This window comes from Scyliorhinus canicula, chromosome 13 (genome assembly GCF_902713615.1).
Source record: "Scyliorhinus canicula chromosome 13, sScyCan1.1, whole genome shotgun sequence".
In the NCBI taxonomy this organism is placed as follows: domain Eukaryota; kingdom Metazoa; phylum Chordata; class Chondrichthyes; order Carcharhiniformes; family Scyliorhinidae; genus Scyliorhinus; species Scyliorhinus canicula.
The window spans coordinates 90,279,416-90,304,661 of NC_052158.1; the positions used below are offsets into that span (position 1 = coordinate 90,279,416).

Here is a 25,246-nt window from a genome sequence, read left to right on the forward strand (position 1 = left end):
TTGGAAAGAATTGGCTTAGCTTTATTACACCTTTATAAAGGTTTAGCTGCTTCTGCGAATGGTAACTTTAACTCCTTTTATTGAAACAGATTCCTCCTTGGTATCCGTATTATGGTGCATTGTGCCACGTACAGTTAGGATCTGAAAACATATCCAAAAAGAAAGCCATCAATAATGCCAGTTTCAAAATACATCCGTCCTAACATGAATTCAATTCAGGTCACAAAAACTTAACGTATGGGGCCACAGATATACTGTGTCTACCCTGTAAAAAAGCTCGGCTACATGTGTTAAGGTTCACTTCTCGTAGCCAATTCTAAATATTAAATGGAACATTGGAGTTTCTTTGTTTAAATGCCACTTTCCACAGTGTCACATGAGTTTGGCTGTCAATGTGAAGTTATTTGGCATTAGTTGATCTCTTAGATAGGGCCTGCCATCATTCAGCTTTAATGCACATGGAAACCATATCAGCACCTGACTCATAATGCTATATTTGCCTGTCGTCGCCCAAAACATTTTGCATTGACACAAAGTGGTAATGCTGCTGAAGCCAATGGTGAAGATATATAAATTATTGTTTTGTTTTTAACACCAGCAATTAAGCATGCACAAAAAAAAATTACATTTTCAATGCCTAACGATATAAACGCATGCACCTTATAAGGCTGGCTCCATGGCCCTTTTCCAGTCATATTCACTGCGCGGACCCGGAACAAGTACTCAGAGTTGGTGTTCAGGTTAGTAGCAACAAAGTTTGTGCGTCTGATTCCAGAGAAGACTCCAGCTTGAAACTGAGGTATAGCCATCTCCTTATCAACAGAAATGATCTCTTGGAACTGCAGTTCAAAAAAGAATATAGTGTGTTCTTCCACTGGAAACAGCCATTTCACCTATTTAAAGCAAAAGTGAAATAGATGGTAAACTAAAAAGAACTATTAATGGTTGACATGGCCCGATGTACCAAATAACACAGAAGTACATAATAGATAAAAACAAATTACTGCGGATACTGGAATCTGAAACATAAACAGAAAACAATGGACAATCTCAGCAGGTCTGACAGGTCTTTCCACAGATGTTGTTAGACCTGCTGAGGTGTCATAGGATCATAGAATCCTTAAAGTGCAGAAGGAGGTCATTCAGCCTGTCTGCATCGACCCTTTGAAAGACCACCTTACCTTGGCCCAATCCCCTGTCCTATTCCTGTAACGCTACTCTAAGGGGCAATTTAGCATGGCCAATCCACCTAATCTGCACATCTTTTGACTGTGGGGGGAAACTGACACAATCACCCGTGGTCGGAATCGCACCCAGGTCCCTTGCGCTGTGAGGCAGCAATGCTAACCAATGTGCCACGGTGCTATCCAGAAGTACATAATCATGGATTTGAGTTGAGTGGAAGCATCTTTTCACGGATCTGGAGCAGTTTGGGCTACACCCAGGGTTTGTGTCATGGGTTCGACAGTTGTACATAGCTCCATCTTCTAGCATGCGTAGTAATACCATGAGTTCAGGGTCGTTCAGCTGCATGGGCGGGGCGGAGGGGAATGAGGCAATGGTGTCCAACTTCTCCTCTCCTGTTTGCATTGGCAATTGAGCCATTGGTTATTGCTGAGGGCCTGGGATAAATGGAGGGGATTTGTCAGGTGTGGGGTAGAACTCAGGGTGTCTCTGTAAGGGATCTGGGACCAGTTATGGGGGACAGGATGGGTGTATTGAAGGGATTTGTCTCATTACAGTATCAGGGTATAAGTTAAATTCTGGTAAGAGCAAGTATTTTGTGTGTGTGGGGTGGAGAGGGGGGAGCATTCAATTTGCGAAGTCACATCCTGCACCACCTGAACCCCTAGATACCGGAAACTAGTCCAAGCCAGTTAAGCTTGGACTAGTTTCCGGTATCTGGGGGTTCAGGTGGTGCAGGATGTGACTTTGCAAATTGAATTGCACCAACCTGGCAAGCAGAATCAGGGCGGATGTACAGAGGTGGGACAGCCTTCCATTGTCGCTGGCAGGCCGGGTTCAATCCATTAAGATAAACAACTTGCGGTAATTCTTTTCTTTTGATAAATTTAGAGCACCCAATTCCTTTTTTCCAATTAGGGGGCAGTTTAGCGTGGCCAATTCACCGACCCTGCACATCTTTGGGTTGTGGGGACGAAACCCACCCGAACACGGGAAGAATATGCAAACTCCACACGGGCAGTGACCCAAAGCTGGGATCGAACCTGGGACCTCGGCGCCGTGAGGCAACAGGGCTAACCCACTGCGCCATCGTGCTGTCCTTACTTTCTGCGATTCTCGTTTTTATTTCAATGCCTCCCAGTTTTTCTGCCAAAGTTGTTCATCTGAGGAATGGAACGGCTCATGGCGGATTTTGAATGGGCAGGAAGAACTCAGATTCGGACGTGGGTCCTGCAAAGGGATAGGTAAGTGGGGTGGAGTGGTGCGTGCTGGCGCTGCCAAATCTCGGGTGAAATTCTCCCCTACCCGGCGGGGCGGGGGGTCCCGGCATAGCGGAGTGGCGCCAACCATTCTCCGCACCTTTAGGGGCTAGGCCCGCGCCGGAGTGGTTCCCGCTCCGCCGACGGGTGCCAAAACCGGCGCCAACCGCCTTTGGCGTCGGGGCTGGCCGAAAGGCCTTCACAGGCCGGCGTGAGTCCGCGCATACGCCGGAGCGTCAGCGGCCGCTGACGTCACCACCGGCACATGCGCGGTGGAGGGGGTCTCTTCCACCTCCACCATGGTGGAGGTCGTGGCGGCGGCGGAAGAAAGAGAGTGCCCCCACGGCACTGGCCCGCCCGCCGATCGGTGGGCCCCTATCACAGGCCAGGCCACCGTGGGGGCACCCCCCCCCCCGGGTCCAATCGCCCCGCGCCCCCCCAGGACCCTGAGGGCCCGCTCGCGCTGCCAATTGTGCCGGCACAGGGATGGTTTAAACCACGTCGGCGGGAGAGGCCTGACAGCGGCGAGACTTCGGCCCATCGCAGGCCGGTGAATCGCCGCGGGGGGCACGACGATCTGTGCGGGTGGCCCATCGACATGCGGGACGTGGTTCCCGCTCCCGCCGATTCCCGGGTGGCGGAGAATTCCGGCCACGGCGGGAGCTGGATTTACGCCGGCCCCGGGCGATTCCCCGACCCTGCGGGGGGTCAGAGAATTCCGCCCCTGATGTTTGTTACTGGGCAGCCAATGTGGAGAAGGTGTAGGGGTGATGTAGAGATCTGTAAGCTACCTGGATTAGGATGAAGTCGGGGTCGTGCAAAGGATCTAAGCTGGTGATAGCGTCTCTGCCATTTGCTCCAGCAACATATTCTTCGAAACTGGTGGTTTTCTCCACTTTTAAAATATGGCAGCAACTCAGTTAGAATTTTAAGCTGAGGGAAGTGTCAGGTTGGGCCCCTATCTGTAGGAATCATTTTTTTGAGCTGACGAAACTGGATGCCACATTTGGGGGTGGAAAGGTGGGGGGGGGGGGGGGGGGGGGGGGGGGGGTGCTGGAGAGGGTGAGGGATTTGTTTTTGGAGGGACAAGTGCCAGCCTAGAGGAGTTGGAGAAGAAAGCAGGACCATCTACCATAGATGGCGGGCAGCCGTTTATATTGCACTTTAAGGAACTGGTTGGTCACTATCAGCTGTTAGTGAAGGGGGAGGGGTGGGGTGCGGTCAGTGGGGGGTGGGTTTTTTGGGTTGTATTTCTGTTGCTGGGGTTACAGTTACTGTTGTTGTTTGTAATTTTTGATCTGTGTGTTGGTGTTGTTTTGTTTTGTAGATTTTTGAAATAAAATGCTAAAAGTTCAATAAATATATATTTTTTCAAAATCATACATTGGAATATTAATAATAACCGCTGTTTTTGCTCATCTATGACTGTCCGGAATGTATTTTCTTGGCATGGCCGCAAAATGGAAGTGAAATGCAGTTGATGATATTCAGTTGTGGAAGATGAAGAAACTTGACAACTAGTGTGAACCTGCGGTCATTTTATTGACGCAGAATGCTATCGTTTATTAGCACTCACTGTCTACACTCATGTGTAGAATAAATGCCGTAGCACATTACAAGGTTGCAACTGTACCTCAGCAACAAATATAAAACTGCAACCTGGTGATTTATGTCAGTGAATCTAAAACTTCTTCAACTGAGTCAAAACAGACCCACTCACAAAGCTACAAATGAACATTGAAACAAGGTAAATAAGACATAGTTCACTACAGCACCACTGTGTGGCCTATCTGAGGTAGTTCACGGGTTTGGATCCACAAGTACCATTTAGTGAATGAATGTAACTGTTTCGCTCTGGAGGAGCACCAAGTGGAGGAGAAAACCTATGGGGAGACTCATCCCCAGGGTACTTACTCTCAGACATCCTCAAATTGTATTTTTCTGAGCTGCGCTGACACTTAGCTTTCAAAGCGAAGATATCCAAATGGAAAAAACAAAATTAGTCCTTGCTGGAAAACCACCTAAACCCCTGACACTCCCCAAACGGGCATCTTGTAAACCACCTAAACCCTGACACTCCCCAAACGGGCATCTTGTAAAGCAGATGTCAATTAGTGTGTAATACTGATATTAAGCCAGTGCTCCCATTTTTAAATGCCGTTGTTGCAGCCAATACCTTAATAATATCGGCAGCTGAATAAGCATTCAATAATAAATGGACCACCCCCCACCCCACCCCCAACCCCTCACCTCCAGCACCACTTGAAGGGATCATAGTCTACTTAATCTATTTTTTTGATGATTTCTTCTGGTTCCTGGTGCAATTCTATGCATTGCTATGTTTTCGTATATTTGTTAAAATTCTCTGATAGTCAAAAAGGTGTGCTTTGGCAAATTCTCTGATCGTCAAAAGGTTGTGTTCTGGCAAATGTTGAAGTGCTTGCAGATAGTTGAAAGGCCTGTGCTGAAATACGTTGCCTCCAGACAGGAGTGGTCCGATCCGAACTTTCTCTTGCAATTTAACATGACTGGCAGAATGAATAGAGGTCACACAGATCAGGACAAGATGAGCGAGGAATAGGGAGGAAGGGATCACAAGAGACCATATCACTGCAAACTCTTCAGGGGACAATTCTCTGAATTGAACTTTAGTGAGAACAGTGCATGAGTGACTTTGTTTCACTGAAGAGATTGTGACTGAAACGTGGCAACTGCTGCTGCAACTGTGTTATCAAAACTGAGTAGGGCCATGGCTCTAAATTCTTATGGGTCTAACTCCGTCCAGACGGTTGTTGCAGATGGGAACAGAATCATGGAATTTGCATTACTGATGCAACCATCAATTCATGTGAAACAGAGAATAGATGTAAACTGCGGTTTTAATCGACTGGAACAGTGCCTGCCAGCGACTGCTCTGCTAGTGAGAGCCGCCTACAGGGCAGCTGCTCTTTATACCTCCCCTCAAGGGGCGGAGCGAGGGGCGGAGCCCACAAGGGCACCAACCTGATACATTCCATGTAATATCATACAGTGGGCCGTAGGTGGAGCCCACATGGGCAAAAGCGTGATACAGTAACATACATGGTGAATGGTTAATACAATACGTTCACCACATTCACCCCGTTAAAAAATTGAAGTCCGGCGGGGGTGAAAGGTTCACAGGTTCAGTCTGTCTGGCGCCTGTATCATGCACTGTGATCGCCAAAGCTCTGGTATCGCAGCTGGCCCGGGTGTCGAACTCATCCGTGCGGGCATGAGTGGTGGAGCCGCTGGTGTGGGGACAGGCGTGGACTCCGGGAGCGTCTCTTCTGGAGCTTCGTTCCTGTGGGTCGGTGAAGGGGGGGGGGGGGCAGGAGTGTGTGGAGGTGCCATGGACGGGCAGGGGCGCTGGTCAGTGTAGGTTGGGTGGGGTAATTTGGGGTGGTGGTGGTAGTGGAACCTGCGGGTGCCAGGTCCCGGAAGGAAACCGTATCCTGTCAGCCGTCAGGGTGTTCTATGTAGGCGAACAGGGGGTTGGTGTGAAGGAGCTGGACCCTCTCGACCAGGGGGTCGGACTTATGGCTCCCGAGGTGTTTGCAGAGTAGGACGGGCCCCGGTGTCTTCAGCCAGGACGGAAGCGAGACCCCGGAGGTGGATTTCCTGGGGAAAACAAACAGGCGGTCATGAGGGGTCTCGTTTGTGGCCGTGCAAAGCAGGGACTTAATGGAGTGGAGTGCGTTGGGTAGGACCTCCTGCCAGTGGGAAACTGGGAGATTCCTAGATCGTAGGGCTGGGACGACGGCCTTCCAGACCGTCGCGTTCTCCCTCTCCACCTGCCCGTTTCCCCTGGGGTTATAACTGGCAGTCCTGCTCGAGGCGATGCCTTTACCAAGCAGGTACTGATGCAGTTTGTCGCTCATGAACGATGAGCCCCGGTAACTGTGGACGTATGTGGGGAAACCGAACATGGTGAAGACACTATGCAGGGCTTTAATGATGATGGCCGCGGTTATGTAGGGGCAGGGGATTGCAAAGGGCAAGCGGGAGAACTCGTCAACGACGTTGAGGAAATACATGTTGCGGTTGGTAGAGGGGAGGGGCCCTTAGAAGTCAATACTGAGGTGCTCAAAGGGCCGGGATGCCTTCACCAGGTGGGCCTTATCCGGTTGGTAGAAGTGCGGCTTACACACCGCGCAGATTTGGCAGTCCCTGTTCATGGCTCTGACCTCCTCGGTGGAGTAGGGCAGGTTGCGGGCCTTGATGTAGTGGAGAAGCCGGGTGACCCCCGGTGGCAGAGGTCATCGTGCATAGCCTGGAGTCGGTCATCTTGTGCGCTGGCACACGTGCCGTGGGACAGGGCATCTGGGGGCTTGTTGAGCTTCCCAGGACAATATGCTATATCGTAATTATAGGTGGAGAGTTCGATCCTCCACCTCAAGATCTTTTAATTCTTAATCTTGGCCCGCTGCGTATTATCAAACATGAAGGCTACCAATTGTTGGTTGGTGCTACCAATTGTTGGTTGGTGATGAGGATAAGCCTCCAACCAGCAAGGTCGTGCCTCCAGTGCCGCACAGCTTCCACGATGGCTTGGGCTTCTTTTTCGACCGAGGAGTTTCGAATTTCGGAGGCGTTGAGGGTACATGAAAAAAATGCTACTGGCCTGCCTGCCTAGGTGGCGGCGAGGGCGACCTCTGATGCGTCGCTCTCCACCTGGAAGGGGACGGACCCATCCACCGCGCGCATCACGGCTTTGGCAATATCTGCCTTGATGCGGCTGAAGGCCTGGCGGGCCTCGGCCGCCAGTGGGAAGATGGTGGCCTTGATTACTGGGCGGGCTTTGTCCGCATAGTTGGGGACCCACTGGGTGTAATAGGAAAAGAACTCGAGGCACCTGATGGAACCATCAATTCAGCGAACACGTGTAGTTGGATCTGAACAGAGGCTTTAATACACTTACAACAGAGCCAACCTATTCGTCGTTTAACTCCAGATGACTGCAGGCTGGCTCTCAGGCACTGATCTTTATACATCGGTCCCAGGGGGAGGAGTCCTGAGTGGAGCCAAGGGAGGAACCCAGTACAAACTCTCGCGTACTCCCAGAGCGACTCCCCTTGGTGGTCGGATAGTGCAACTGCACTTACAATGGTGGATAGTGAACATATATACACAGAGTTATATTGGCAACTATATACAGCACTGATCTTACAACGGATAGATAACGAACATATATACATGGAGAGATATTGGCAACTATATATAGTGTGAATCACATTCACCACAGCACCTTTTCAGGGTCTTGGGGCAGTGGGGAAGGTGGAGTTGCAGGAGGGGGCACATACGGTCGGGGTCGGGTACTAGAACTCTGTTTTCCACGACGTAGCCGAGGATGGCTAGTCTGGTTGTGGGGAAAACGCATTTCTCCTTGTTATAAGTGAGGTTAAGGGTTTGGACGGTTTGGAGAAATTACTGGAGGTTGGCGTCGTGGTCCTGCTGGTCGTGGCCGCAGATGGTGACGTTGTCCAAGTACGGAAATGTGGCCCGCAGCCCGTACTGATCCACCATTCGGTCCATCGTTCTTTGGAAGACCGAGACCCCATTTGTGATGCCGAAGCGGACCCGGAGGAAGTGGAAGAAGTCTCTGTCTGCCTCAAAGGCTGTGTAGTGGCAGTCCTCCAGGCGGATTGGGAGCTGGTGGTATGCAGACTTCAGATTCACCGTGGAGATCTGGTTAACCATATCTGCGCTCCAGGGAAGGGGGTACGCATCGAGGTGGGTGAACTGGTTTATGGTCTGGCTGTAGTCTACAACCATCCGGTTCTTTTCCCCGGTCCTGACGACCAACATAGAACATACAGTGCAGAAGGAGGCCATTCGGCCCATCGAGTCTGCACCGACCCACTTAAGCCCTCACTACCACCCTATTCCCGTAACCCAATAACCCCTCCTGACCTTTTTTTTGGTCACTAAGGGCAATTTATCATGGCCAATCCACCTAACCTGCACGTCTTTGGACTGTGGGAGGAAACCGGAGCACCCGGAGGAAACCCACGCAGACACGGGGAGAATGTGTAAACTCTGCACAGACAGTGACCCAGTGGGGAATCAAACCTGGGAACCTGGCGCTGTGAAGCCACAGTGCTATCCACTTGTGCTACCGTGCTACCACCACCTGAGCTCTCCAAGTGCTATTGCTGGCCTCAATGATCCCCTCCCGCAGGAGTCGCTGGACCTCGGACCGGATGAAAGTCCTGTCCTGGATGCTGTACCGCCTGCTTCTGGTGGTGACTGGCTTACAGTCGGCGGTGAGATTTGCAAAGAGCAGGGAGGGTCGACCCTCGGCGAGCTTCAGAGTTAGGCTCCTGAGGTTGCACTGTAAGTCAAGTCCCAACAGGAGAGGAGTGCAGAGGTCAGTGAGTACATATAACTTAAAATCGGCGTACCCAGCCCCCTGTATTGCAAGGGTTGCAGTAATGCACCCCCGGATATGCACCAAGTGCGGCCCAGAAGTGAGGGAGATGGTTTGATGTGCAGGGAAGATTGGGAGCGAGCACCGTCTTACCATGTCTGGATGAATGAAGCTCTCTGTGCTCCCGGAGTCGACCAGGCAAGGCATTTCGTGTCCGCTGACCCGGACGGTCATCATGGAGTTCCGGAGGTGTTTGGGTCACAACTGGTCAAGGGTGACTGTGCCGAGTTGCGGGTAGCCGGCGTGCTCGGAGGTGCTGGGGTGGTCCCAAGATGGCTGCCCCCGCGGTCGTACGTGTCGGGCAGCGAGGAAGATGGCGTCCAAGGTGGCGGCCCCCATGAATCGCACATGGCGGGCCGCGTGGGCGACGATAGCCAAGATGGTGGCCCCTGTGAGTGTCACATGTTGTGTGGGCTTGAAGATGGCTGCCCCCACGAACAGCACGAGGCCAATGGTGCATCCAGGGGAGGCGGAGCTGGCAGGCACGCAGCCACATTGCGGGGTCTGCGGGCCTGTGAGTCAGAGAGTCGGGCCTGTGATTTTGAGGATTTGGACCTGGCCAGGCAAACTTTAGCATTCCCTTTTTACCGCAGTCACTGCAATTCGCGTTCTGGGCCGGGCAGTGCTGCCTGGGGTGCTGATGCTGGCCGCAGATATAGCAGCCCCCCCCCCCCCCCCCCCCCCCCCCCCCCCCCCGTGTCAGGCATAGGCCTGGGGTATTCTCTGGTCAAGGGTCCACGAGGGGGTCGCGTGATCAGACGGGAACGCGTTGAGGCTCTAGAACGCTACTTCTAGGGAGGAGGCTAGCTTTACCGTCTCTTCCAGGTCGAGGGCACCTTTCTCGAGTAGGCGCTCTCTCACGTAGTTGGACCTGTCTCCAGTCACGTAGGCGTCCCGGACGGCGAGGTCCATATGTTGAGTGGCCGTAACAGCCTGATAGTTGCAACTTTGCGCAAGGACTTTGAGGTCACGTAGGTACTCCTCCAGCGATTCCCCAGGGTGTTGGCAGCGAGTATTGAGGAGGTGCCGCGTGTACACCTTGTTCACTGGCTCAATATCGCGAGGGCGTTTGCATAAGTGGAGGCTTCCTCGAGTTGTACAGAGATTCGATGGCTCACCCGGGTGTGGAGGAGGCTCAGCTTCTGATCATTGGAGATGGAAGGCGAGGAGGAGGCGGCGAGATAGGCCTTGAAACAGCGGAGCCAGTGCAAAAAAATCCCTTTGGCTTCCGCAGCTTGCGGGTCGAGTTCCAGTCGGTCAGGTTTGAGGGCCGATTCCATTGTGGTGTTGTAGTCAATTAAATTGATGTGCCCATCAATTCACGTGAAACAGAATAGATGTAAACTGCGGCTTTAATCGACTAGAACAGTTCCTGCCTGCGACTGCTCTGCTACTGAGAGCCGCCTTCAGAGCTACTGCTCTTTATTCCTCCCTTCAAGGGGTGGAGCCAGGGATGGAGCCCACAAGGGCACCAACATGATACATTCCGTGTAATATTGTACAATGGTCCATAGGTTGAGCCCACATGGGACAAGCATGATACAGTAACATACATGGTGAATGTTAATACAATACGTTCACCACAATTACTATGTTGTACAATGAGTTCTCAGAGACCCTCTATCTGGAGACAACATCATCCCACTCACTCTTGTCAGAGACAAGCACATAGAGTAAGCCTAAAGGTTTTCTTAGCTTGCAGGTTTCTCTCTAGTGCAGGGTTCTATTGGCACCAGGCATATTGCTCAGTATGTGTCCATGTGAACTTCCATTTTTCTGAACTGAAAGCAATTCCAGTCCTTCAATGTGCAAGGTCACAGGCTGTGCATCATAAGGCTGAATGCCCACAATCCTGACAGGAGTTACAATTCCTTCATTCTGTAGCAATCTTCTGAGACAGCTGCATTTGACCCACCACAAATCAAAGGGTTATTACTGGGTGACAATGAGTTTCTGCTTATGACATGGTTCATAACCCTTGTGCAGAATTCAAGCACAAATGTACAGTAGGCATACAATGAGGGCCATGCCATCAGAAGGAACATCATAGGGCAGACCATTGATATTCTTAAACAATGCTTTTGCTCCCTGGCACGACTCTGGAGCCCTGCTGTACCCAGCTGAGCGGGCATCATGAATTGTGCAATGCGGCATGGACATTATGAGGGAACAGTCCTTGTCACCAGCATGAGCATAAGGAATAATGAGGAAGAACAGGAGCATGAGGAATAAAAGGAGGCGAGGAGGAAGTAAAGGGATCTTGTGTAACAGGAACTAGGGCACAGAAAAAGCGAGGAGACAGCTTTGGCAGCCTTTCTCCGCCTGATTTGTACACAATCAAATAATAAATGAATAATTAGCCTCAATAAGAAGCAACTCCATGGAGCCAATCCAGTCTCCCAGAGCAGCACCTCAAAAATCCGAGAAATCTGTTGGAGAACTGTTTGACGGACCGTTGTGATGCCCGAAAATCCCCTTTGAACACTGACATTCAGAATTAGAATGCTGGCAGCCGGTGCTTCCATTACAGCTTTGGGGGAGCTCCTCATGCTGAGATCAGAGTTGTGATATCAGCCATCAATATGTTGCATCATACTGAGTTCCATGGGTGTGCTGGTGGAGGTGACCCCCCCCAATTCATACTGAAAAAGGTCTGCTCAAAGCTCAGTGCACAGCACTTTACTATGTTGGCCCTGGATTCCTTTCTAATCGCTGACATTGAGCGCAGGCTTTCTGGTGGGCATTTCCATGCACCAAGCATTTGGTTGTGTCCACACATCAGCTTTCCAATACAGCTATGTCCAACAAGGCATGATCTCTGTCCTTTTCAGCAGAAATAGTGTACAACATCACTCTTTGTAAGCTCCCATCTATGCCATCCTTTACCATTGCGTTAGCTCCTGCCCTAGCTGCTGCTTCGCCACCTGCAGATCTCCCCTCTTTCTCAGCCTCCAAAATACACAGTCAGTCTCTGAGCTGATGGCATCTGAGTGTAAGGCTGAGTGATAGTGTCTCTTCATCTTCATTGTCTTCTTCCTCTATCTTCGCTAACTTGGAAGGCACTTCCAGTTCTTGAGCATTTAAATGAAAAGGGGCAAGTGTTGGGTTATCATGGGGGGGGAGAAGAAAAATTAAGAAGTGCATGCTGAAACCCTGAGCATCCAGAAGACTTCAAGATGAGGGACTAGTGGGATGAAAGATTGAGGATTTGGTATGCAGATAACCTCAGTGTCAATCAATTTGGTGCTATTACATGGAGACCTACTTGTCCTCTTCCAGTTATTTGCTGCCTCCTTCTGGGATGTGCCACCTTCTTCTGCAAGAAAAAGGGAAGTGTGTCAGTGTGTTGTGCCATCTGTTTGGATGATGGGACAGTCGTTGTTGAATAACTGTCAGTGCAGTTGAGACTTGCAACATTATCAATTGCAAGTTAAAGCACATGAATTGCATGAATGTTAGGGTTGAGTGCTGGAAATTTGTTGGTGGACTGGTGTTGGGGGCGTGGTTTTAGTGAAATGAGCAGTAGATGAAGACAGATGGTGAAGCTGAGAGGGTACTCCTTTTGAATATGGGCCCACTCATTTTGACAACTCACATCAGGTAATTAAAATTCTGTCTTTGTTGCATCTATGCTCAATGAGCAATATTCCCAGATGACCTATTTCATCTCTAGCTATTTATTCCTGAATGCCTTCTGAGCATTGTCGCCCCCCCCCCCCCCCCCCCCTCCCTTTACGGATGCGAGATATCTCTCCTTTTTTGCACCCTTCCACCAAAGCCTCCAGTGCACTGTCTAAAAACCTTGATGCTCACTCTCATGCATGTTTAGCCATTGTTCAAACACCACTTGTCGAAGTCGCACTGGATCTTACCTTTAAGTGGCACCAGATACTCATGGCAAAAGACACCTTGCTGATACCTACACGGCCAATTGCCAGTGTGAGGACCATCGGGTGTCTGCGGAAATTATTGAAATAAACCAGGCAGCATGAGTTATTGTGCTGCCTGCAACATATGAATGGGCACTGGTGATTTCTGTAAATTGTTTTCAGGTCTTATCCAAGTTCATCCCGTAAACTTTGCAATGTTCTCTGATTAGAAAATGGATAAACAAATATAGAAGAGGAGACCTGTCAGGTCTCAAAGAGAAGGAAAATTGAGAATTTGTAAGTAATAATATTTGTACCAATTAAACTGTATTTTAATAAAATCACTTGGCTCAATCTGATTTATTTTAAATGAAATGCCATGATAAATGAATTTAAATGATGTTGCTCTAAATACTAAAGTTTCATTATATATAATATAATTTCACTTATGTACAAGTCAAATGTTACCTTAGCAGAGGTTCCATCCACAGTGTGCTTGTATATTGTAGGAGCTTCTGATAGTTCACGCCTCAAGGTAGCTACAGGTTCATTCGGAAATCTTTGTGCTGATATTTGTGTCAAATCATTATTTTCTGTATCAAATTGTACACTATTATCAAACAATTGAAGTTTCCCACCTTTGCATGTTAGGGTAACATCATGCGTCTGAGAGAGTAATGAAACGTTTCTTGTACCTTGCTTTAGAGTAATGCTCTTTTTTGGTGTGTCTACGTGTTGCTGATTCTTATGACCAGTGCTAATGTGGCTGCTATTTTGTGGTCTCAATTTAGAACAGGTTCGCTGGCCATTTCTTAAATTTCGGGTCTTTGGAAAACCAATTCTGTACAAATGATTTGATGAATGATACTTTACGGGATCCTTGATAGGTGCATTTGCATTGACTTCAAAATTAGTTGCAGATTGTGACAGACATCGAGTCGGCTGGGAAGATCTTATACTGTATCCAGTTTGAGCTTTCTGGTTACTTCTTATGAAACTTTTGCTTTTGGATAGCAACTTTGGATTTCGGCAGTAAGGTCTACCGCCAAAATTATGCCTTGACCTTGAATTGTGAAGGGCATTACTTGTATTCCAGAATCGCAAGGGTTTGGAAATATCAGCATTGTCAAAGGAAGCACTTTTTGTACTGTATGCAGTAGTCCCAAGCAGGCAATGCATTTCTTGTCTACAGCAGTCCATTTTGTATCCATCTGAATTGCAATGTTGTTGATTTTGGAAACTATGGGTGTTTTTTTCAGAACATTCTCTTTCGGTTGAAGAATCTAAGCTTTTGCAGCAAAGGTTATTTCCAATGTCGCCATGTGACCTTATACTCGAAAAGGTGTTGCATGCATTGTTGGATAGTTGACTCTTGGACGAACCTTCACTGACATGACAGTTTGAAGAAAGGTTTTTCTCACTTTTCGAACAAGTACACTTGCCTAAGTGTTCCAATCTATTCTCCGTAGAATCTGTCTGAGATGGTTCTCCATTGGTAAAGAAACAAGGTCCATTCAACTGATAAAGTGGTTCAATGTTTTCACCATTCCCTCTTTCCAATGACCAACAAGAACTGTTGCAGGGATAGCTAATTCCAGTGTCACTGTCTGACATAATTTTAGAAGGAGTGCTGAAAGTATGATGATTCTTCAACAAGTCTACATTTTCATGATCATTTGGATGTTTGCTTTTTGTTGTTTTAGAAGAGGATATTGCATTCAAAAAATGTGCTTCTTTCGGACTTAAATTTACAGTGAATACATCTCCACTGATAACACTCTCAGAGCTACACTGCTGCGGACACTGCCAAGTAGATATAGCCTGTTTATTTTCTGAAATGCATGTGGACTTTGTTATTTCAAGTGGACTTTGGCATTCACCTGATTCTTGATGTCTGTCATTACATTCCATCTTCATTGGCACATTGGAAGCTTTATTGCAAAGGTCAATTCCATTTGTATTGCAATAGGTGCTGCTTATATCCATGAATTCATGTTTTTTGATGCAGATACAATAAACACCACCTGAAGGAATACTTCCATCAGATTTAGAACAGCACGAAGGAGGCAAACTATGATTTGTATCGACTTGAACCTCACTGCCATATTGTCGGGTATGACCATCACAATTTGACAGAGATTGACAGCAGGTTACACTGGGTGCATTTGAAGTCACATCTATCATAGGTGTACATGGCTTGCTATATTTGCTAGAACATGTAACGCAAATAGATGAATCCACATCGGTTTCATCTGAAGTGGCATCCATCTGAGATGTACTTTGAGGGCTGCATAGGCTAGAATATGCAACTTGACCGCGCAAGTTGGTTGAACTTAGGGTAACATTACTCTCAGATGCACATTTTGGTCGACACAGGCGAAAAAGTTTATTTGCATGAGAATCTGCATTGGGTTCATCAGAGTTGAAAATAGCTGCACAAGAACGTGAAATATATGAACAAAGGTTCAAGTTAGGAGCACTTAAGGTGGCATGAATTTTGGAAGTGAATGATGGACAATGTAGGTTAGGCAATATCTCTTGTACATTGCAAGTAGCACTCATCTTTTTCATTTTGTTTGGAGCATTCACTACTTGAATATTTTGGAAATCTCCACTGCACAAATATTCTGAGTCATTGTCACACATTTGCAAGGGAAGGGCATTAATTGCATCTCTTAAGTGATCTACATTTAATTCAAAATCCGCAAAAGGAATTACTGCTAATGACTTACTAGGAGTCACACAATGCATACTTTCAGTCAGCCGTTTGTTTATCTGTGCAGATGTCTGAAGGAATATAACTGGACTAGTTTCTTTGAAAGCTTCTATTGTGTATAGTATCAATCCTTCCAGCTTTATCATTAACTTTGATGCTGATTCAATGAAATTGTCAACTTCATTTTGTTTCTTTGTATTCTCAATTTTCATTATCTCTTTAATTGTTTGTTCTTGCAGTTTAAGAGCTTCTTGTAATGAATTGAACTCTTTGGTCAGTTCTGCATTTTGTCGCATTTCATTTATCTCAATATTAGTTTTCATTAACTTCAGCTGCTGAATACATTTTTCATAATTTGCTTTGACTAAAACAAAAGAGCATCCATATCAGAATTTTTTTTAAAAGCACTTTCCAAACCACAATATTTAGTATTTTCAGAACCTGTTTGTTATAAGCAATGTACAATTATAGAAAACGAAAGTTACAGTTGACAGTAGAACTCAAAATACACCAATCTTATATTACAAAAATACATTGTCTAAAAATTGACTTTCAGTTCATTATTATTGCTCTAAGTAAATCTACCATAATTGAAAGTTACATTTGTCAAATCAATTACCTGAACGGAGGTGAAATTGATGTTAGTCAATATTCAAAACAGGCAATGGTGAGTTTACAGTTTGATTTCTATGTAGCCTAATTTTTTAATAGGGCTTTCAATTAAGTTTTTCTGAGCCTAATTTTACCCCAATTACATACATTGCAATTGCCTTTCAAATGTAACTTCCTCTATAGTCCTTAAATAATTTAACAAGTACTACTAATAAATCCAATCAGGTGTCAAATGGTCTGTTTGCAGAACATGTACCTTCAGTGAATTGGGAGACATTCTTCTGCATTTCTGCTACTTCACATTGAAATGCGAGGTCAAGTGAATATAAACGATGATTCCTGTGGGTGCTCAATTTGCATTCATCACAGATTGGCAATTTATCTTGTACACAGTAATGTTTCAGGTTTGTAAAAGGATGGTAGAAACATTTAATCTGACCGCCAATGTATGATGAAGGATCTATCAAAACGTGAGATAGAAATGCTTTATTATTGTGGATTTTGCGAAGACATCTTTCACAGAAGTTCAGATTGCAGTTGACACACTTCTTCATAGCAATACGGTTGTCTTTTTCATCACAGAGTTGACAGAGGATCTGCATTTGCTGGGGACTTATTCTTCCTTTAATTTTTCGCTTTTTCTTCCTGACTTTTTCAGCATTAAATCCTTCTCGTCTGTATCTTGTCACAGTATTATTTAGCAAATAGTTCTCTGGGAACTTAACTTCATCTTCTTGGCTGAAACAGAAGTTTTCCTTGCACAAAGGGCACTTAACACTTATTTGACCCCTCTTCTCGTGCTTTATTTCTTTGCTAAGACAGGTGTCACATAAACTGTGATCACAAGGCAACAGATATGGGTTGTTGTAAAGCTTTCCACAGGCTGGGCAAGTAAGCTCTTGACATATTGTACCAGTAACTTCTTTCTTTTTTTTCATTTTAATCAGTCCTTACTTTCATGCATGGTATTTATTGGAATGGGTCTGCAAGAAATAATGTTATGTTAGAGTCATAATCATAGAGTTTTACAGCACAGAAAGAGGCCCTTCAGCCCATCATGTCTGCACCGACCATCAAACACCAGTCTATTCTAATTCCAAGAGTTTATTTGAAATTGTCATCATATGAAACAATGCTTCATTCACACTCAATTTATTTTAGATATTCAGTTCATTTTTTGGATTAAAGCAAGTTCAAATAAATTGCCAACCTAGAAATGTAAACACACAGTTTAATAATACAATCCTTAAAGCATGTATTGGAAGATGGGAAATTAAAAGTCAGCAATTTACTGCAAAGATTTTTGTGATTATGTTGTTCGCACTTAAAAGTTGAAGATGACAATGACATCAACTAGAATTCATGAAGTTCATTTTTAGGTGTGATGTGTTTGAGAAAGAGACCTGGATTCTGAGCAGCGATGCTGATTGACTACTGTGATCAAAAATTTCCCCGACTTGATGCTGCCACTCATTTCTACTGAAATGTGTAGCATGGTGTCCATCATAGAACTCCATTAAAGCAGAATAGAATCAGGAGAAGACAGGAGATATACCATTTTAAGGCACTAGTTGCGACCTGGCAAGTTTAAATACCCAGTTTGAATGTTAGTGAATTAATGTCAATGGCTGGGTGAATGAGTGAATGGGTAGGTGGATGAGGTAGATAAGTGGGTAGGGAGATAAGTGAGTGAGGTGGGTAGGGTAAGTGGGCGGTCAGATCTGGAGGAGTAGTTGGGTCGGTCGATAGTCAGGTGTGTGGTTGGATGGTATGGGGAGGTGATGCGTGGTCAAGGGTGCGATTGGAGAGGGTCAGCTGTGAAGTCATCCAGGTGTTTGGTTAGATTTTAACCTGTCCAACATTTCCAGGATAACTGTTCAAGTAAATACCACAGAACTTCCTCAAAGCCAAAGACATTCCTGAAGTTCCTGGGGAGAAGGGGATTGAAACTTCCCAGATAATTCCCACAAAGGTCTGTGTCAGGATTTCCAGAGGGTCCTGACGTGCATTTTCACTCGTACGTCCATCCTCTGAAGATTGAGAGGCTTGAAGATTTAGGCCATAGGAAGAAAGTGAATGAGGTTCACCGATACTGAGGGATAGTTAAGAATTGAAGTATACAATCCAGATTTCAAAAACAGTTGCCGTCAAAATATGTCAAAAATCCCACTGATGTGTTCAAAATCTCCTGCATAGTTTGCACTGTTTGGAATGAGAGTAACTTGAGGAAACAAATATGCTATATTGGAAACATATGACTGAAATCATAACTGCTGTCATAATCAACAATGAGATGTGAATATCTCCATTTATAATGTTGACAATACTCATGATTTTTTTCATTTCTGATCCTCATCTATAGATATGCATTGTTACCTCACTTCTGGGCATGGAACCTTGGCCATTTATATCTCTCAGCATTTGTAAACACCTTGTATGTGATGTGATCATGTAACTAATTTTCTCACTTTGGATGCAATCCTTTTACATTCAAAACAGATTTAAAAATGAGAAAACTAGCATTCCCTCTAAAATAATGAATAAAGTTAAGTGCATGAAAACGTTTACAAAAGCATCTCAAATAATGAAAATAAATCAAAAAGTCGCATTCATCAGCCACATTCAATTAAGATCACCAGAGTAGTCTTTCCTGGGCAGCACAATGGCACAGTGGTTAGCATTGCTGCCTCACGGCGCCGAGGTCCCAGGTTCGATCCCGGCTCTGGGTCACTGTCCGTGTGGAGTTTGCACATTCTCCCCGTGTTTGAGTGGGCTTTGCCCCCACAACCCAAAAATTTGCAGGTTAGGTGGATTGGCCACGCTAAATTGCCCCTTAATTGGAAAAAATGAATTGGGTACTCTAAATTTAAAAAAAAAGAATAGTCTTTCCTTTTACAAATTAGCATAAAACAGTTGATTACTTCAGACCTTTGTTACCATATCAACCACACAAAAAAGCAAAGTATGGAAATACTGTGCAGAGCAAGACAAGGAATAAAAATGCTTGATGCATCAAAGAAACTCAGTGAATAAAATAGGTTTGACAGAAAATTACAAATTTTACAAATTTCTTCTATTGAGTCAATGTCTTTTCAGATTAAGATTTACAACAAATACTAGAAATAAAATTCACAAATCCTGTCAGAGATTACCACACAATATAAAACTACACAACAAACAGAACCATCTTGATCATTAGCTTCAATACAGGGCTTTCAGACATCACCCTCCAGTAAACAACCCATCAAACATACAGGATCATTGACTTCCAAAAAAGTATATGAAAAGTAAATTACAATGGAGAATTTATCGAGCAACTGAACCACTTAACCAACAATAGCTAAAGCAGCAGGTACAAACATTTTCTTCCTTCATTTACAGTCTCTTCCATTCATCAAACATTTTAAACTACTTACAAAAATATTCCTTCATTATAAACATCCACTCTTGTCATATAGATGTTCACAAACTAATGTTTATTCTACAATAGACACTTTTTCTCCAATATGTCTGAGTGTATTATTGCCACAATAGTCTCTGCTCGTCAATCCTATGATTCCCTCTGATTATGTTCTGGCTGTCTCTGATGATCTGTAGATTTTGTTATTTGGACTATGGGTTTGCTTTATGAGTTTCAGTGGGCGAGGTGGGAACGCATTAACTTCCCAAATGGGAAAGGGACAACACATCTCAAACTTTCAGCTATAAAGCCTTCATGACATCAACAAATTTTCTTGCTGCCAAATCCAAATCATGTTGATTAACAAAGCCGGTAAAGCCAGTCTTTTAAGATAACTGAAATTACATTCGGAGTCTGCATGTGCTGAATAATACCTTCCCATGCTGCTGTAATCTGTAAAATCTTAAGGACCAATTTCAAAACCACAGGCTGAATTTTCAGTAGGCCGCGGTGGTGGGTTTGGAGGCAGCAGATGTGTCCGAAAATGGGAGGAAAATCCCATTAGGTTGGCCTGCAATGTGTTCCCGCTTCAGCAGTATTATGGAGGAGTCAGGTTATGGTGAATGGGTTGGCTTTACACCCGTCTCTTATGTTACGGTGAACAGGTTGGCTTTACACCCATCTCTGACCTCAGTGAAGTGGGTGCAGGTGAATTTATACTGGAAATCTGATCTGAAGGCTTAAGCCCTGGACCCACCCCAAACCCACCCAGTTTTTACCCAATAAATAAACTGCAAGGTGATAAAACAAATCATCCTTATGAAGTCATTGTGGAAAAAACTGAAGTGAGCAGCATTAATTTCCATAACAAGAACGTACATTTATTAAGCACCTTTTACACAGTAAAGTATTCTATGGTGTTTATCAAACAAAATTTGACATCATCTCACATATTAATTCACAGAGGTAGGTTTTAAGGAACATCTTTAAAAAGAGAGATGGAGAGACAGGGGGCGCGATTCTCCGCCCCCCACGATGGGTCGGAGAATAGCGGGAGGGCCTTCCCGACATTTTTCCCGCTCTCCCGCTATTCTCCCCCCCCCCCCCCCCCCCCCCCACCGCCCAACTCCCGACACGAATCGCTGCCGCCGTTTTTTTACGGCCGGCAGCGATTCACAGCTGATAGATGGGCCGAAGTCCCAGCCCTTTACGCTGTTTTTACGAACGGCAAACACACCTGGTCTGGCCGTTCGTAAAAACGGCGGGAACAACTCGCTTTTTATAACCATGGCACCGATTGGCACGGCAGTACCACGGCCGTGCCAAGGGTGCCATGGGCCCGCGATCGGTGGGCACCGATCACGGGCAGCGGGCCCGATGCCCGCGTACTATTTCTCCTTCCGCCGCCCCGCGGTATCCATTCGCGGGGCGGCTGAGGGGCATCCCGGCCCGCGCATGCGCGGGTTTCGCGCAAATGCGCGATGACGTCATCCGCGCATGCGCGGGTTGGAGTCTTCCAATCCGCGCATGCGCGGCTGACGTCATATGACGCGTCAGCCGGCGCTAACTCCGGCAAGCGGGCTTAACGAAATTCGTTAAGCCCGTGATGCCGGAGCTTACGGCGTCGGGCTGCTAGCCCCGACAGGGGACCAGAATCGGTTCCCGGTCGGGAAGGGGCGCGCTGGCGTCAAACCCGCCCGGGTTTGACGCCAGCCTTACGATTTCTCCCGTTTTGGGAGAATCGCGCCCAGGAGGTTTAGGGAGGGATTCCAGGGGATCTCCAGGTAGCTTAGGGCAGTGTTCTTCAAACTTTTTTTCTGTGGACCCATTTTTACCAACTGGTCAACCTTCGGGACCCAACGTGGCCAACGTTCGCGACCCACGCCGGCCGACCTTCGCGACCCACGCCGGCTGACCTGAGTGGCCCACCATTTTCTCTTACCTTGTTTGCTGCTGATAAAAATGGAGGAAATGGTTTTGGGTCCCTTTGGCCCTCGTACCCTCCAATGGAACCTGTTGGATGAAGGTGAAGCCTTCCGGTGTCGGAAAGTATGGAGTCTCCATCTGTCCAAAGTACTGCATTTTTTTCCTGTAAAATGTTATCAAATAAAAACCCCCCAAACTTGTAAAAACAATGAAAAATAAAATGAATAAAATAAATGAAAAAAATAAAAATTAAATGAATAAAATGAATAAACCAACCCCCCCCCCCCCCCCCCCCCCCCCACCGGAACTTGTAAAAAAAAATGAAAGAAATAAAAATTAAATGAATAAAATAAAGAATAAAATAAATAAACCCCTCCCCGAACTTGTAAAACAAAAAGCTGCGACTGTTTAAAAAAAATAATGGCGCGGGAGGGGCCGGAATCACAGAGAGAGGGAGGGACCCGGGCACCGGAATGGGCACCCCGAGGGGAGGGCACACACTGGGCGGGGGAGGGGGGATACTGGGGATGGAGGGGGAGAGGGCAGGATGGGAGTGGAGGGTAAAACAGGGCACACTGGGGGAGGGGGCACACTGGGGGTGGGGGGGGAGAGGGCAGGATGGGGGGGGCGAGAGGGGGCATAATGGGGTGGGGGGCACACTGGGTGTGGGGGCACACTGGGGCTGGGTCCTTAATTCCACCCGGTCCGGGCGGCTGACCCGGGCAGAGAGGTAGAGCAGTCCCGCTGAGAGGTCGGTGTGAATGGGGCGGGGGTGGGGGAAGTGGGGCCGCCTGTCGCTCGGCAGCGCGGCCCCGGGATGAGGCGCCCCCGGGCCCGGGACAAACCCAAATCAATTCAGCACCGAAGCTTCGCTCACCACAAACTGCAGCCGGAGCCCCAGCCCCGCTCCCCAGGCAGCTTCCCTGCTCCGAACCCCACCTCACAAAGCCCGCTGCAGCGTCACCACTTCAAACAATGCTCTCCAACAGCGAGCTTCGACTGGGGAGGGAGGGAGAGACCCTCACAATGAGACCCCCACCAAAAAGAAATAGCGGCCGCACTGTGCATACGAACATCGGCGCACGTGCGCAAAAGGGCACGCATGCGCATAGTTTTACGCATGCGCGCCGACGATAATGCGGCCAGACTTTTTTTTCCATGTTCGCGGCCATTTTAATGGCCACTTGCAGCCGGCGTTATTAAAAGCCGGCTGCTGCGCGGGGACTTGCGCGATCGGGAGCGCCGTGGACAACGGCTCCGCGACCCCCCCGACCCACCCACGGGTCGCGCCCCCGAGTTTGAAGAACACTGGGGGAGCAATTGAAATTGGGGATGTCTGAGAGGGCAGAATTAAAGGAGGGCAGAGATCTTGAATATCAGAGGGCTAGAGGAGGTTACAAAGATAGTGTAATCTGATCTTCAGAAGCTTATGAATGAAGCTTAGAGAAAATGGTTGTTTCCTTGCCTGGCTCTGCTACACACTCATACAGTAGATGGGGCAAAACTATTGTTCTCTAGATTTTCAATTTGGGAGGCAGACTTACTCCTCTTGATTCTAAGACTGATGTTCAAAGTCTGCCATTTGCTTTGTCAATTCTTGCATGTCTCCTGTTATCAATATAGACAGTTCAAGGGAGTGTACTGCTGAGTTAATTGAACTTACCACTGTTGACAGGTTCTGGTCATGGACTCGAGATAGGACTTTCCTGGAGCTGGCTGATGCATTACTTCAGTTTTCTTCATGCGGATTTTGAGCGTAGAAGATTTTGCATGCATTGGCGAAGAAGACCTTGATTATTCCATGACAAGCTCGGAATTGGCAGCTGGAAAATCACAACGAATGTCCTTGGAGGCCTTAATCTTAGCCTAGACTCGTCACAGATTGAGCAGCTTCTCATCCATGTGATATTTGATTTTACTGCCAGGATCAACATGGAAAACTTCAGAGATCACGATGGAGAAAAATATATTGAAGAGAGTTGGTGCCAGCATGCAGGTCTGTTTAACTCCATTAGTGACTGGGAATGAGTCAGAAGACTCACCATCATCGAGGAAGCACACAAGCATGCTGTTAGGGGACTGTTGAATCATCTTGATGAATTTCTGAGGACAGCCAACCTTTTCCTGAAGCTATGTTCATTCCATCGAGCCTCATTTAATGCTTCTTCAAGCTTATCATCCCTCCTTCACATATGTGACTGTTTCTTTGCCCAATACTGTGACCTTAACTTCTTTGTCATCCTCCTCTCTATCTCTTCTGAAAATCATGTAATCAGAAATCAGAAATGCTGAGCTGAAGTTCTTGCCCTCTTTAAGCTATGTTTCAGCGATGGTTATGATATCATGCTTCTAAATATTCACTAGACTCCATGCAATGAGGTATTTCCGTATTCTTGTAATTCCTTTGCTGTCAATTTTCCAGCCATGGTTTCCTCTGCCCTCTGTACAACTTACCGATTCCTTTCTTTTGATTCCAGCTTTGTCTCCCTTCTGAAGCTACATTCAGGTTCCCATCACTCTGCCAAGCTAGTTTAAAACCTCCCCAACAGCACAAGCAAACATACCTGACATTTTACAAATACTGCAGATGCTGGAAATCATTGTATCTGAAATGTTAGCACGGTTTCTGTCCGCAGATGCTGTCTGGCTTGCTGAGTATTTCCAGCATCCCCTGTTTTTTAAAAACTTCCTTGCATGACAGCGGACCCTGTCATGTTCAAATGTAACCTACCCGACTTATACAGGCTCCATCTCTCACAGAACTAGTTATGGGCAGCAGGGTTGTGATGAGCTCCAGTTTATGCAGAGTGGCAGAAGACCAAAAACAGTATTGGAATAGTTAAATCACAAGTTAATAAAAGAAAGGATGAAGGTTTCAGCGGCAGAGTAGGGTGATGGTGGAGGTGGAAATAGGCAGTCTTGGCGATGAAACAGCTACACGGTTAAATATGACATTAAAGTTGCAAAATGGAAAGAAAATGTTACACAAAACAAAAAACTTACTGGCTTAAAAATATTCAGCCATGCAGTATTTCACAATTAAGGAAGGATTAGAGCATGTTATAGAAAACAGTAATATATTGGGTTGTAAAAGAAAATCAGTTTTTACAGTGAGAATTAGATTCTGAATTATGCAATACCATAATTATCTCCTGAAGTAACAAATTCACTTTACTCCTTTTCTGACTGAACGCAGTCGCATTGAAAGCAATAGCACATCACTCAAGGGTTCATCTTTCGCTGTTAACTTTCCTCCTATTAAATTTGCTTTAACTTCATAACGTCCTTTGCTGTTCAACAACCATTTTCATTTGAGCTGTTCTTCCAAAGTTATTTTCCACACTCTCTTCGGCTGAAAATATTTTAAATATTACCAATTTCACAGTCGCCTTTCACTCAACTCTCTTCAATTTATATCCAAGGCATCACTGGCCATGTACTATTATGTCATCACAATGTAAAATGGATATTACACTCAGTAACCAGGAGGGGTGAAATGAGTGATGAAAAATTCTAAATAGCTACAATTTTCATGGCTCGTAAAAGTCCCATGAAAAGTAGAAATTCTTCTCAATTGAAGAAACAACCTTTGCAGATATTTTATTGAATTCCTATTGTTTATTGATAAATTTACAATTACTGAAGAGCCTCCTTTGAGAAACATGAACACTACGAACAAAAACTGAGTGACTGCTTTCTCATGTCAAGCTTGAGATGTCCAGTATCCACAAAGAGGTATTAATTATTGGAGGCCTTCTGTGCTAACGTAAGAGATTGCAATTAGTCAATTAAAAAAATTAAAACGGATTGTGAATCTAATTTTAATGTACT

General features: G+C 46.2%; 1 protein-coding gene across 2 annotated transcripts; it reads right to left on the reverse strand.

Moving 5' to 3' along the window:
* On the reverse strand, positions 1–24,823 carry LOC119976621. 2 transcript variants are annotated; one of them, XM_038817251.1, is made up of 6 exons: positions 24,556–24,823; positions 16,346–17,072; positions 13,457–15,841; positions 13,230–13,354; positions 660–893; positions 1–141 (listed from the first exon to the last, which is right to left on the reverse strand). In XM_038817251.1, exons 2-6 carry the CDS (start codon positions 17,025–17,027, stop codon positions 43–45), a joined length of 3,525 nt encoding a protein of 1,174 aa, XP_038673179.1. In that variant the 5' UTR covers positions 17,028–17,072; positions 24,556–24,823; the 3' UTR covers positions 1–42. The 2 variants fall into 2 exon arrangements, with proteins under 2 accessions (XP_038673179.1, XP_038673178.1); XM_038817250.1 differs by having other exon boundaries at positions 13,230–15,841.
* Positions 24,824–25,246: the final 423 nt, after the last annotated feature.

What these genes read in the sequence shown, in the direction of transcription:
- LOC119976621 (XM_038817250.1), bottom strand. Translation starts at nt 17,027, where the DNA reads ATGAAAAAAAAGAAAGAAGTTACTGGTACAATATGTCAAGAGCTTACT. An exon ending in TGTCTCCCAATTCACTGAAG is followed by an intron (nt 15,842 to 16,345) that starts GTACATGTTCTG and finishes CTTTTGTTTTAG; the next exon opens with TCAAAGCAAATTATGAAAAA. An exon ending in TGGATGGAACCTCTGCTAAG is followed by an intron (nt 894 to 13,229) that starts GTAACATTTGAC and finishes TGCTTTAAATAG; the next exon opens with GTGAAATGGCTGTTTCCAGT.